The following is a 15069-nucleotide window of genomic DNA, read 5'->3' on the forward strand; positions in this document are numbered from 1 at the left end:
TTATTTCATATAATTTTGTTTCAGATATGAGTAAATAAACAAAGAACATACTAAGTTACAATAAAAAATGTATTTCTTATTATGGGTTTCAGTGAGGATTAAAAGGAGAGGCTAGGGAGGCTAGGTGGTACAATGGTTATGACTCAGCCGTTCACTGCTAAGGGCCTGGGTTTGGTTCCTAATCAAGAAACCAAGATCCTGCAAGCCATGTGGTACAACCAAAAAAATAAATGAATAAATAAATAAAATAAAGGAGAGGCTACATTGACAAGATAGCTGAAGTAAATTGAGCAGAATTTGGTAACTGCTTAGATGACAGGAGTTAGGGTTATAACAGGTTACTGAGGACAAAAAAGAAAGGTTACTGAAGCACTTTCTAGCTTGAAAGGTTAAACAAATTATTACAATAACTAATATCTTTTAATAAGAATCTATGCTGTACCAAACATTGTGCTAAATCCTTTACATACATTATCTGATTAATACCAATATGTCATTTAACCCATGACAACCTTATGAAACAGGTATTTAACATATGAGCAAATACGCTTAGAGAGGCTAAGTTACTTTCAAATATTATACAGTTCATAAGATCTTGAGCTGTAGTATCAGGTCAGGTACGTTACTCCAAGCCTATGACTTTTGATACTATATTAGAGAGCAAGTATATACTTAGTAATGGCTGTGTGCTCAGAAATTAGTCAAGTGTTGTAAGAAATAGAGAAGATAAAACATGGTTTATATGCACAATACTCTCACAATATAGTTGGGGTTATGCAACTATAGTATATCTAAAAATGTATGTATTCTTCATACATAACAGAGGTATATGAAAAGTTCAGTTACAATAAAGCAAAGAAGTGGAAATAAACACACTATTACTACACTATAAACTTCACAAGGATAGACTGTGCTCTGTCCAGCTATATACTTATGGACTCAACACAGTGCTTGATAAATAACATAAAGCAGCCTATAATCTGCTACTAAATCAAGTTGTAGAAACAATAGCTACAGTGGGAATTCAAATAAGAGAAAACGGATGAAGGCTAGAGTATTTAGAGAGACTACTGCAAGATGGGCTTTAAGAATTCTGAAGGATTTGAACAGGAAGAAAAGAATAGTAAAACGATACTTAAAAGCATGAATCCAAGAAAAAAATGAACAGAATGAAGTATATGAATCAGTAATTATTTCTTAGTGGGTAGGATGACTCTTATTGGACAGTATTAAGTTGGAAACAGAACTTAGGACCAAATTATGAAGGGCCTTGAAAATAATGATATTATGGTTTCTGAATAAATAAAAATTGAAAGTGATGCTTATAAAAGAGTAGCCTGAACTCACAAAAGAAGAAATACAAATGGTTCAATATAAGAATAAACACGCTCAGCCTCATTAATTTTTCTTCTTCTTCTTTTCTTGGTCATGTCATACACCATGTGGGATTTTAATTCCCCAACCAGGGATGGAACCCATGCCCTCTGCACTGGAAGCACAGAGTCTTAACCACTGGACTGGCAGGGAAGTCCCCCAGTAAGTTTTAAATGCACATAAAAATCTTTTAAAATCTACAACACCAGGAAACTGGAAAAATTAATAGACTGACAAAACTCAGATCAGCAAAAATAAACAAGCATACTGTTAATGGAAATAAGAATTAACAACAATATTTCTGAAAATCAGTTTGGTACTATATAGCAATCTGTAAAAGGTGCATACTCTTTGCTTCAGCAATCTCATTTCCAGGAAATTCCATTCCAAGAGAATGCCACATGTAAGAAAGATGTATGCATAAAGATGTCAAAAATATAGAAGGATATAAGATATAAAGATATAAGCATGTAAATATATTCCAGGAAGAACTATTCATAAAAAATAATCTATAATAATAATGAATAATAATGAAAATTCCCATCAGTAGAGAATTGGTTTCTATAGTGCATATATATGATGAAATACTTAGAGGCATTAAAAATAATGTTATAATACAGACATGTTTAGCATACCAATGTACATCATATTTTTTTTTAAACTTTGGGAAAAAAAGAGAAGAAACAAAAAAGGGAATTCCCTGGTGGTCCAATGGTTAGGACTTTGCACTTTCACTCTGAGGGCCTGGGTTTGATCCCTGGTCAGGGAACTAAGACCCTGAATGCTAAAAAAAAAAAAAAGAGGGGGAAGGAAAAGAAAGAGTAAGAAAGGTGGAAAAGGAAAAAAGAAAAGGAAAGAAATGAAAAAAGAGATCTTAACGAAGTAAGTATTACAAAACAGTGATGATTGTTGAATCTGCTGGCTGAGTTTGGAGGGTGGGGTTCATTCCACTATTTTCTCTACTTTTGTAAATATTTGAAAAGTTTCATAGCAAATAATTTTTTAAAAAAAGAGAGAAGAATTATGGTATAGATCCCTGTGTATTGAAAAATCCTTTAGAAAACTACTTTATATAGGCAAAAAGAAGAAAGGGCAGTTGCTTATTTCCAAAGAGTCTCGCCATCACAAGAGGGTCAGATCCTTGAGGGCAGGGACCATGTTATTGCTCTTTTGTATTTTTCTCCCCATCATTTACCAAAGTCCTACAAACAGAGTCAACCCTGAGTATATACTGGTTATTTGAAAAATACATCTTGAATGGAAAGGATAGTGATAAACCATCTCTCTCACCTTGTATTCCCTTTCTGTCTCCTTTTGCTAGCTTCCGTGAAGAAAAAACTTTTTGCCATATGTCATCAATTCCTGTATTTTGCCTGAGATGAGCACAACTTCTAAATCCATAGCAATCTCCCCAGAGGTCTGCAAGGTGAAACACTTTAACTATCAATGTGCTTGATGTTTTTTTTACCTTCCTTTATAGCAAAACTCTTCAAAGATGATGCCTGCCATAAAACACAGCAGGCACTCAGTATTTGTTGAATGAATGAATGCATAGGTCTGTGAAGATGAAAGTTTGGATAGGTAGGCTAACTGACATAGTAGAGTCTTTTTTAGTGGTATTCAATTTGCACAATTAATGCTACTTCACTGAAGTTTAATGAAAGCAATAGGAACAGTTCTGACTTTTGTTATGTAATTTCATACAAGTAATAATTTGCTTTTCCCTGAGCTATAAAATAAAGTCATCGAATTAAAAATTATTCTAGATTACTCCACCTTAAGATTCTACTTTATCATTATCAGGTCTTTAACCATACAAAGATATCTATAATGTATTCAAGAATTCATTTATTCCATGTATGGCTATTCTCAACATTAACTTTTTTTTTAAAAACTTTATAACCAGTGTTAAGTTGCTTCATTTCTAAACTAATTATACAAGTAACTCTCTATAGACCAATGAAGCCAATTAGACTCACCTTGACTTTTTAAATACCACCCTTAATATACTTAAATACTTGAAGGTTAACAAGTACTTTAATGCTAATAACTTATGACTTGTGACCTTGTTGCTGATTCAGTTTTTTACTCAATGTTTTGCATATGTAGTAAAATAGTTTCTGTCTGAGAATAAGTAAGCAACTTCTGTAAACCACAGCCCTAAAAGTAAAAGTACCATCCTAGGCACAGCACTTAAATGTTTTGATATGGTAGTGCATTAAACACAAGTAGGTATTACCCCACTTTACAATTTGAAGAAATTGATAACGGGCACACAGCTAGTAAAATGACAGTGGAATTAAACTCCTCACCTTCTTCCAACATGTATGCCCCTAATCAGTGTAACACACTGCCTCCCTTTCAGAGCTTTGGTCACTGTGAAGAAATGAAGACTAACCATCACCATTTCACTCTCTCTATTCCATCATTCCATTTAACTCTAGTGTTACTTTGAAGACAGGAAGCAGTTCTATCTTCTTATTCTTGCTATCACAAGGCTTGACATAGTTCAGATGCATAATAAATAATAAACATATGACTTCAGGTAAAACCAAGGTATATAAGACTATCACCTACAATACTAATTGCCTCAGAAAAAAATTTTTTCAAGTTATTTTCTTCTATATTTTTTCTCATTCTTTTGGGCATGAATTGATATATAAAAGGAAATACTTTATATACTTTACATAAAAGAATAATCTCACTACAATGAGATTATTGTAAATAATCTCACTATTTGCTACAATGTAGGCAAATGCCATGCTTTTGTTAATAGTTTGTCCCAGGCCCTCTAATCTACTTAATAATCAGTAAATTTGCCATAAAATTTCTAAATTTGGAGAAAATGGAAAATGTCACAATATTAGCCACACTTTTAATCCAACAGTGTTAATTTTCTCAACTTTTTAATGCATAATAATGTGAAAATTTTTGAAAGAATGGCAACATCATTTTAGAGGGACTGTTTTTTTCTCATTCTTTTCTTACTGTTAAGTGTCACTTTTTGTGGTCAATAGCACCTCTTCAGGCAGCAGAGCTCTGAAGTCTTTTACCCAGTTTTGTTCATCTGCCACAGGCCCATCAATGATAATCAATCTTACTAAACTGTGTGTATAACTGGATCTAAGTGGGATTAAGTTGCTCTCCTATAAGTAAAAGTTGAAGTAGGCCTATCAGACATCTAATACAATGCAGCTGCTCAGAACTCTTGGCCTAACTTTCTAGTTTCTCCACTGAACTGCAAGTAGCTAAAGTTGCTAAATGGGTTATCTTCTAGATGAGTCAAGTATCACTATATAATACCTACTACAAACACATATAAACTGATGACTCAAGCATGCTTGCAACATGTATACAAAGACACACTTACACACAAAGTGTATGATCCACTCAGCCCAAACTAGGCCAATTAGAGCGAGGCTAATTAAAACCAGTGGGTTAAGACTCCTCTCAGGTCACAAACCGGAGGGACAAACTGGCAGCATTCATGATCCTGACTTCAATTCAACACAGGTGCACTGGTGACTCAAATAACATGAACACTACTACTATAGATGAGATAAATATCCAACAGTGAAAAAAATTTAAGATTTCAAACAAAATATATATTCAGTCCAGTTCAGTTGCTCAGTTGTGTCCAACTCTTTGCGACCCCATGAACTGCAGCACGCCAGGCCTCCCTGTCCACCACCAACTCCCGGAGTTCACTCAAACTATATTACCATTTTTTAATTTACAAAATAATATCATACCTAGAAAATGAGGTGTATTACTAGTATCATGCAAAAGTGTTTTGGTTTATAAGTAAAATAAAATTAAATTCTAGATTCAAATAAGTATAAAAAAGATTTTCTCTTACATGAGTGGCCAGTGGGACCACTGAACATTAAAATGCCTCTACAAATTCACACTTCCTGGAGGTAGACACTACCTTCACTGAAAACTTTTAGCCTAGAGATTTCAGTTCAAAATATCCAAAACAACTATTTAAACAATTCACAGCATAACTCACTTTTCTTTGATTCATCTATTATAATCTGCTGTACTGATAACAGAGAAATTAAAATGAAAGTTACATTAGGATAAATCTATAAGGGGATCCTAAAAATATTTTTGTGATTATGTACTAAACATAAAATTTAAACATTTTACATATAAAAAACTGTTAGAGAAAAATCTTGAGAGTAACTTTTATTGGCTATACATGTAAAAATCCCTTTGGGATATAAATTTTTATCCATTAAAAATGGGACTTTGTGTTCATTCTTAAAATGAAAGAATGGTATAATGTTAGAAACCCTGTTAATTCAATTTCCTGATTAGTTCAATGGAGGAAAATGCCATATGATCATCTCCACTGATGCTTCCCATCTCCCCTCAAAAAAAGGCATTCTTCATAATATCCTTTTTTTTTACATTTTATTTTCATTTTAGCACATAAAAGTAAAAATAACAGGGCATGCCCAAACATACATCACCCCATTTCCTATAATGGTAACTTTTTACATAACTATAGCACAACTATCAAAATGAGGAAAATAATATTGATTTACCGCTATGAATTAACTATTGTTAGAAATTCACCAGTTTTTCCACTAATGTCTCTTTCCTGTTCCAGGATCTTATCTATAAGCCCATGCTGTTTTCGGTTGTTAGTTTTCCCAGTCTCCTTCAACCTGTGACAATTCCTAGGTCTGTGTGTGTGTATTATGATCTTGATACTTTTAAAGAACAGTAGCCAGTTATTTGTAGACTGCCTCTCAAATAGGGATTGTCTAGAATTCTCTCATTTGAATAAGTTATTCAGTTATAAATTTTTGACAATAATTCCATAGAAATGATTTTTGTACTCTTCTTAAATGTATCATATCAAGGGGTACATAATGTCACTATGTCCTATTACTTGTGATGCTAATCTTGATCACTTGATTAAGATAGTGTTTCTTGAGTTTCTCCATCTTGAGTAAGTTAAAGTCACTCAGTCATGTCCGATTCATTGTGACCCCAAGGACACCAGGCTCCTCTGTCCATGGGATTTTCAGGCAAGAATACTGGAGTGGATAAGCCATTCCTTTCTCTGGGAGATCTTCCTGACCCAGGGATCGAACCCAGGTCCCCTGCATTGCAGGCATATTCTTTCTGTCTAAGCCACCAGGGAAGCCCATCATAGTAACTATTTTTCCATTACCAAACACTTAATACTAAGTCCAACCATGTTGCTGCAAATAGCAGTATTTTGTCCTTTATGGCTGAGTAATATTCCACTGGTGGTGTGTGCGTGTGTGCAGACACACACACCCTCCCTCCCATATCTTCTTAATCCAGTCATCTGTTGATGGGTACCTGGATGGCTTCCATGTCTTGGCTATTGTAAATAATGCTACAATGAACACTGGGATGCATGTATCTTTTCAAATAAAGTGTCTTTTCCAGACACATGCTCAGGAGCGGAGCTACTAAATGGTGATGTAACTTTATTTTTAGTTTTTTAAGGAACCTCCATGTGTTTTCCATAGTGACTGCACTAATTTGCATTCTCACCAACAGTGTACAAGAGTACCTTTTCTACACATACTCGCCAACATGTGTGATCTGTAAACTTTTTGATGATAGCCATTTTTATAGGTGTGAGGTGGTACATCACTGTAATTTTTATTTGTATTTTTCTAATAATTAGATAGGTTGAACATCTTTTTGCGTGTCTTTCAGCCATCTGTATATCTTCTTTGGAGAAATGTCTGTTCATGTCTTCTGCCCATTTTTTTGATTTGGTTGCTTTTCTGATATTGAGTTGTACGAGCTGTTCCAACACTGCAGACATTACATTCTCAGCTGTATCATTTGCAAATATTTTCTCCCAGGTTGCTTTTGTTTTGTTGACAGATTCCTTTGCTGTATAAAATCTTTTAAGTTTAGTTAGGCCCTACTTGTTTATTTTTGCTTTCATTTCTTTTGCCTTGGAGACTGATCCAAGAAAATACTGCTATGATTTATGACAAAATGTCTTGAATATATTCTCTTCTAGGAATTTTATGGTTTCAGGTATTACAGTTATATTTTTAAATGACTTTGAGTTTATTTTTGTATGTGGTGTGAGGGAGTGTTCTAATCTCTTTGGTTTAACATGGTAATATAGTTTCACCAGACATCACTTGTTGAAGAGACTGTCAGACTGCTTTGGAAATCCAGGGTCTTCTACAGTTCCATATAAGTTTTAGGATTATTTGTTCTAATTCTGAGAAAAATGTCATGGGTATTTTGATAGGGATTGCATAGATTGGGTAGTATGGCCATTTTCATAGTATTAATTCTTCCAATCCAAGCCAGCATGGGATATATCTTTCCATTTTCTTGAATCATCTTCAAATTTCTTTACCAACAGCTTATAGTTTTCAGAGTATATGTCTTTCACTTCCTTGGTTACGTTTATTCCTAATAATTAAAACTTTTCTTGATAATTTCAAATTTTTTTTTTTTTTACTTTCTCTTTCTGACATTTCATTATTACTGTATGGAAAGGAACAGATTTCTATACATTAACCTTGTATTCTGCAACCTTGCTGAATTCATTTCTTGGTTCTAATAGTTTTGGGGGTAGAGACATTAGGGTTCTCTATATCAAGTATCATGTCATTTACAAATAGTGACAGTTTTACCTCTTCCCTTCAATTTGAATATCTTTTTCTTTTTCTTGTCTTACTGCTGTGGCTAGGACTTCCAATATCATATCAAACAGAAACAGCTAGAATAGCCATTCTTATCTTGTTCCTAAATGTAATGGGAAGGCTTTCAGCTTTATGGTGTCTGCGGGTTTACTGTAAATGGCATTTGTTTTGCTCCCTCTATACTCACTTTGGTAAGAGTTTTCCTTGAACAAATGTTCATTTTTTTCAAATGTCTTCTCTGTTTCTATGGAGATAATACTGTGATTTTTATCTTTCCTTTCTTTAATGTGGTGTTATCACATTGATTTGCATACACTGAACCATCACTGTGATCCTGGAATAAATCCAACTTGATCATGGTATATGATCCTTTTTACGAATTACTGTATTTGGTTTGCTAATATTTTGCTGAGGATTTCTGCATTTTGTATTCATCAAAGACATTGGCCTGTAATTTTCTTTTCTTGTAATGTCTTTGCTATGAGGACTCACAGAATGAATCTAGGAGTACTGCCTCCTACTCAACTTATTTTATTTCTATGGTTTTAGCTGTTCTTTCTCCTCTTTTATTATTTTATTTTGGCCCTATCTCTTTTCTTCTTTGTGAACCCGGTTAAAGATTTATCAATTTTGCTTATCTTTTCAAAAAATTAGCTCTTGGATTCAATGATCTTTTCAAATATTTTGAACTTTATTTTCTCTATGATCTTTATTATTACATTTCCTTCCTTCTGCTGACTTTTGGCTTTGTTTGTTCTTTTTTTATTTCTCTTAGGTGGTGAATTAGGCTGTTTGAAATTTTTCTTATTTCTTGAGGAAGCCTTTAAATGCATCAACTTCCCTCTTAGAACTGCTTTTTGCTGCCTCCCACAGATTCTGGAAAATTGTGTTTCGATTTTCATTTGTCTAGAGGTATTTTATGATTTCCTCTTTGATTTTCATCACGTACTCTTTGAAGTTTTAGGAGTATGCTGTTTAGTCTTCCCATTTGTTATTTTCCCATTTTTCTTTCTTTAGTTATACTAGTTACACACTATTGTCATTAAAAAAAAACAAACTTCTTGATAGAATTTCTATCCTTACAAATTAAGGTTTGTCTTGTGACCTAGTATGTGATCTGTCCTAGAGACATCCCATGTACACTTAAAAAAAATGTATTCTGCCTTTTTCCCCCCCATGGAATATCCTGTAGATAACAAATCCAACTCATCTATTCTTTTTTCAGGATCTCTGTTGCCTTACTGATTTTCTGTCTGGATGACATATCCACCCATGTCAGTGGGGTGTTAAAGTCTCCTACTATTACCGTATTACTGCCAATTTCTCCCTTTATATCTGTTATTATTTGCTTTATATATAGATGTTCCTGGATTGGGTGCATATATGTTAACAAGTGCAATATCCTCTTCTTGTATCATACCTTTTATCATTATATAATGCCTGTCTTTGTCTTTCATCATGGCCCTTGTTATAAAGCTTATTTTTTCTGAAATGAGTATTGCTACTCTTGCTTTCTTGTCATTTCTGTTTGCATGAAATACTTAACCCAACCCCTCACTACAGTCCCCTTGTAGGCAGCATATTGATGGGTCTTGTTTATTATCCAATCAGCCTCCTATGTCTTTTGATCAGAGCATTTAGTCCACTGACATATAAAGTAATTATTGATATGTATACACTTACTGGGGCTTCCCTAGTGGCTCATATGGTAAAGAATCTGCCTGTAATGCAGGAGACCTGGGTTCAACCTCTAGGAGATCCCCTGGAGAAGGGAATGGCTACCCATTCTAGTCTTCTTGCCTGGAGAATTCCACAGACAGAGGAGCCTGGAAGGCTACAGTCCATGGGGCTACAAAGAGTCAGACGTGACTGAGCAACTAACACTTTCATGTACTTACTGACCCTTTATTACCTGTTTTTCAGTTGTTTTTGTAATTCTTCTCTGTTCACCTTTTTGTTTCTTTTATTGTAATACTACACTACTTAATTACAGAAAATTTACGTTTTAATGTCTGATAGTGCTAGTTCTATTCAAAGTTTTTCTTTCTCAGTGTTTTCCTGGCTATTCTTACATGTTTATTTTTCCATGTGAATTTTCTTATCTTGTCTAATTTCATGAAATAGTTGTGGCATTCTACTGGAATTACAGGAAATATATAAATTAATTTAAGGAAGAACTGACATCTATATCATTTTGAGTAACAAAATTTAAGAATAAGAGGTATCTTCCCATTTTTTCAAATCTATTTTTGTGTCTTTGGAGTGTCTAAGGTTTTCCTCTTACAGGTTTCACAAATTTATTAAATTTTATACAAGTATTTAATTTTCTTTGTTGTTGCTGTAAGGTTTGTCCTAATGTTATAGCCTCTGTTTATTATTTGTATATACGAAGACTGATATTTGTATGTTAATTTTATATCCTATTACTTTCCTGAATTACTTTACAATTTGAGTTAGTTTTATCATCAACTGAAGTTTTTCCAAAGTACTATCATATCATCTTCAAAGTGAGAGTTTTCCTTCTGGCTTACCCATTCTTTTGCCTCTAATTGATTTCTGTAATTTAGTTTCATGGGCTAATACTTCTATTGCAATGTTAAACAGCAACAGAAATAATGGATACAGTTGCCTTGTTAATGATCTTCATGGAAATGCCTCTTATGATTCTCCATAAAATAAGATACTGGCTTTAGGGCTAAGGTAGATACATTCCTGATAATATTCTTAATAAAATAAAAGTAAACTGAATACTTTATTAGCATCATAAAATGCATACATCATGCCAAAAAGAAGCATCATGCTTAATGGTGAAAATTTAGAAGCACTCCTTTCAAAGACTGAAAGACAAAGATCCCAATATTATTAACATTTTTCTAAAATAAACCACTAGCAGATTTAATCCACTGAAGGAAAAAAATGAGGTATTTATACTAGAAAGATATAATCAGATGCTTGGAATACCCCAAAGAACAAAATAAAACTCTTATAAATAAGGAAGGAATTCAGTAAACTGCTAAGCACTATATGAATATTACTTGAAATGTGTATTTGGTCTTTATTAGGCCTGGCCTCATAACTGGGTACTACTTAGGTAAGACTTGTTCTATTATATAGAATACTAGTCCAGAAATTTGTTTTCTTGCATATAAATTATATGCAAGGTTTTGAAGATTAAGTCTTACAACTTTCAAACAAGGTAACATATATCATAATAATTTCCTAATTTTCAGAGAAAACACAAATGTCAAAAATGTACATACTTTAAAATTAAACTTTGGTGTGCACTGCTGTGTATGCATCATGCATACGCGTATCCCCATATGAACTGATAGGCAATTGTCCTCCACTAGTAAGAATAGCCTAACAGGTAAGTTTTGATTAAAATCAGTATCAATAAAGCATTAAGATATAGCATACCATTTTCTGATGGCTAATAATTCCTCTAAAACAGAGTTTAGGGTAGTAAATTTGGTCTGAATAATTTTCAGGGATGGCAGTAATTCTTTTCTGATCTGATCTGATTCAAACTGTTCATACTTTGTGGAATTTTAAATTAGAACCCAGGACTTGGTGATTTTTGGTTTACTGTTCCTTCTATTAGAACTTATTTCATCTTAACACATCATTTCTCTTGGAAACAGAAACTGTAAATTAACAAATATATAACAAATATTATATATGTAGTATAATAGCCTTACCTCAATGAGATATATAATAACGTATCTGCATTAAGCCTAAATTCCCAGTGTTAGTTAAGTCCACAGTTTTCATGCTTAATGTCTTCTCTGCACCAAATTTTGCTGTACAAACTATATAAGTGGTCACTGATTAATATTAATCTATGTTCCTAAAAGTTAGAAAAGTGATAACCTTTGGGGAAAAAAGATGGTAATAATAATTTGCAGGAGCATGATGGAAGGCTCTTAACTGCTGATAATTCTTGTTCTGGTGATTTCACAGGTACCTTCACTTTGTGATAATTCACTTATTAACCTCAGATTTCTGTACACTTTCCTGTATATATATTTCAATCAAAATAGTTAATTTATAAAAATAAACAGAAAATAAAAACAAACCATACAAACAGACTTCTCATCTCCCCAGTAAAGCACCATTTGTTTGCAAGCATATTATATTGCACTTAGATCTTTCTTGAAACAAAACAAAAATGTATCTTTAGACTCTAGAATCATTCAGCGTGATAAGATGTTCATACTACTTGGATTCCTTGAAAGAGCAAGTTCACATCTTCTATCTCAAGTTTTTTCCCAAAATGTATAGATGCATATTTTAAAGTAGAGAGGGAGATTTAACTGCTCTATATAAGCTTTCATGTGTATTTGTTTATCTCTACCTTTCTCATTCTCTTTTTCTTCCTCTCTCTTATTCACCCTATTAATTGGACCTCTATAGTTGAATTTCTGTTCAGGTTACTATAAATATGATACAACTAAGATGTATAAACTATAGTATAAGAACAATTCTACCTTATAAAATTACAACATCCCCATCAAGTGATATATGCAGACCAATCAACTCAAAATATTCAAATCCCTCTAACTAAACTCATCTCTCTCCCTCACTACCAAGATATATTATTATACCAAGTCTCTCTGCAGCAGCACAATTCTCCTAAGCCAAAACCTCAGAAACATTGTTGATTTTAGCTATATCATCCCCATTCATAAGACATAATGTTCCACCTCTGGGAAGTCTGTTTCTACCCTCTTTCTTTCCATTTCCATTGCTATAACCCTATTTGGTACTCCAAATACCCTGCTTGAATTATTGCAAAAACCTCCCACTTCTAACCCAAGCTATTACCCACTCCAATTAATCTTTCATATTGTCACTAGATTAATCTTTCTGAGGGATAACTTTGAACATGGCATACTTGTTTTAAAAATATTCAATGGCCTTCCCTAACTTCTGAATGAAGCTCAAGTGAAAGTCACTCAGTCGTGTCTGACTCTGCAACCCCATGGATATCTCCAGGCCAGAATACTGGAGTGGGTAGCCTATCCCTTCTCCAGTGGATCTTCCCAACCTGGGAATCAAACCAAGGTCTCCTGCATTGCAGGTGGATTCTTTACCAGGTGACCTACCAGGAGCTACCAAGACTGGTTTTAAATCTCTACAGAGAACTTCTAAAAACAACCATTACATATGCTCCCTTTTCTGCCAGTATCAGAGTTATTTGAAAGAGGAAATGTATTGCACATAATAAAAAGCAAAACAGACAAGAGAAAAAAGGTCCAACTCAGTCCAATTACTAAACAAATAAACATCACTATCACTCAAGATGGAAGAAGCCAAAGAAAAATCAGAAGTAAGAAAAAAGAAATCCCAACTGTAGTTCAAAAGTCTGGTTGTAAGCAAACTTGAATGTTACATTTTTGAATGTAAATCTAAATTTAGTTAGTAGGCTCCAAAAACTGAAAGGAACTAGAGGAAATATTACTTCTACATTAAATTTGATTCTTAAATTGCTTAACAAAGCACACTGTCACCCTCCCTGTAAGAGAAAACACCAGAATATATACTGTAGCATGGCAAATACCTCTGGTCATTTTTTTAAAATGAGGAACTTACAACATAAAACAAACACTATATAAAAGACTGATGTTCTCTTATCAAGTAATTAATATTTTATTTCCTACAAGAGAAGTATGAAAACATCTTCCCATAGTAACAAGAAATATCCCCCTGTAGTAATGATTTGGTGCTCACTCATTTGATGTTCGCAGCCACTATTTTATAAAATGTAATTACCATGAATAGTGAGAATTAACTATATCTCTCAGGAGCATATTTTACTTGCCACCTGAAAATCCATAATATGATTAACTTTAGGTATGCACAAAATATAATAAAAGGTGACTGATTAAAAACTAAATAAATATAGAAAAGTCTAGAGCAGGGATGGCAAACAGATTTTATCTTGCACATCACCTCTGTGGAAAAATAATGAGTTCTGAATAAGGTGCCTTCTGAAGCTGTGCTTTGGCTCAGTGGGAAAGAATACTATAATCAATTAGTAATACTGGTCACAGGAGTGAGAAATGATAAATAATGTTACCTGCATCATGTAGTTGCCACCCTTGTGCTATTGCACTCTAAATAATGTCAAAAAACAAACAACTACGAAATTACTTACTGCTTCAACAGAGTTACATTCTCGTCTTGTTTCTAAATAACGTAGGGCTCGTTTTTCTTCTTCTTTTAATTTAGCATCTGCCTGTCCAGAAGCAAAATAGCAATCATTTTAAGAACATCAAGAAAACAGCTCAAATGATCACATATACTAGGTTCTGACTTACATATTTCATATAATTCTGTACACCATTTTGTTGTAAATACGAGGGTGCCTGTGTTCTATAAAATCTCTCTGTTGAATCCAAGTATGCCTTCTCAAAATTGTCCCTATAAATTTGGAGCTTATCCTCTGGATTAGAACAAAGGTTAACTGAAAAACAGAAAATAAAATTTTACTCTAATTATGATTGAAATCAGTATTTTGAGTACAATAAATGAAAAACAAATATTGAGGAGTCATGTTCAAGGGACTGTGACCATGCCCATAAGAACACACAGTCATATAAGACAAAATCCTTCTCTATAAAAAACTTGAAAAGGTAAAAACACAAAGGAGTAAAGTGACATATAGTACAGAAAATGTGAACTGTTTTTGAATAGGAACAAGACTGATGAATAACTGGATGATCAAGAAACCATTCACAGAAAAGATGGGATCTGAATTCAGTCTTTTGGAACAAATTAGTATTTACACTGGTTAGTAAATCCTCAGAAGTAGAACAATACAAGATCAAACCAACATAAAACAATGAGGTTATCTGAATGGATTGTAAGGTTAATAGAAGATAAGGCAGAATGGCAAGCTGGGAATGCTTATGGAGAACCTCAACTCTCTGGCTAAGTAACCTAAATTTAGCATGGCATACCACTAAATGGGTAATACCAATACAACAGTACTTAAAAATTAATCTTGTGAAAGTATATGGGTTCAATG

At 33.5% G+C, this 15069-nt stretch overlaps 1 protein-coding gene across 3 annotated transcripts in view; it reads right to left on the reverse strand.

The window, feature by feature from the left end:
- CUL5 (cullin 5) overlaps window positions 1–15069 on the reverse strand; it is a 130236-nt gene that overhangs the window by 46171 nt on the left and 68996 nt on the right. For all 3 annotated transcript variants that reach the window (XM_027563842.1, XM_027563843.1, XM_027563844.1), the window contains 2 exons: window positions 14360–14505; window positions 14197–14277 (listed from right to left, as the gene is read on the reverse strand). In XM_027563842.1, the coding sequence (XP_027419643.1) occupies window positions 14197–14277; window positions 14360–14505 (227 nt within the window). The remainder of the gene's footprint in view (window positions 1–14196; window positions 14278–14359; window positions 14506–15069) is intronic.

The sequence above is a fragment of the Bos indicus x Bos taurus genome, chromosome 15 (genome assembly GCF_003369695.1).
Source record: "Bos indicus x Bos taurus breed Angus x Brahman F1 hybrid chromosome 15, Bos_hybrid_MaternalHap_v2.0, whole genome shotgun sequence".
Classification (NCBI taxonomy): domain Eukaryota; kingdom Metazoa; phylum Chordata; class Mammalia; order Artiodactyla; family Bovidae; genus Bos; species Bos indicus x Bos taurus.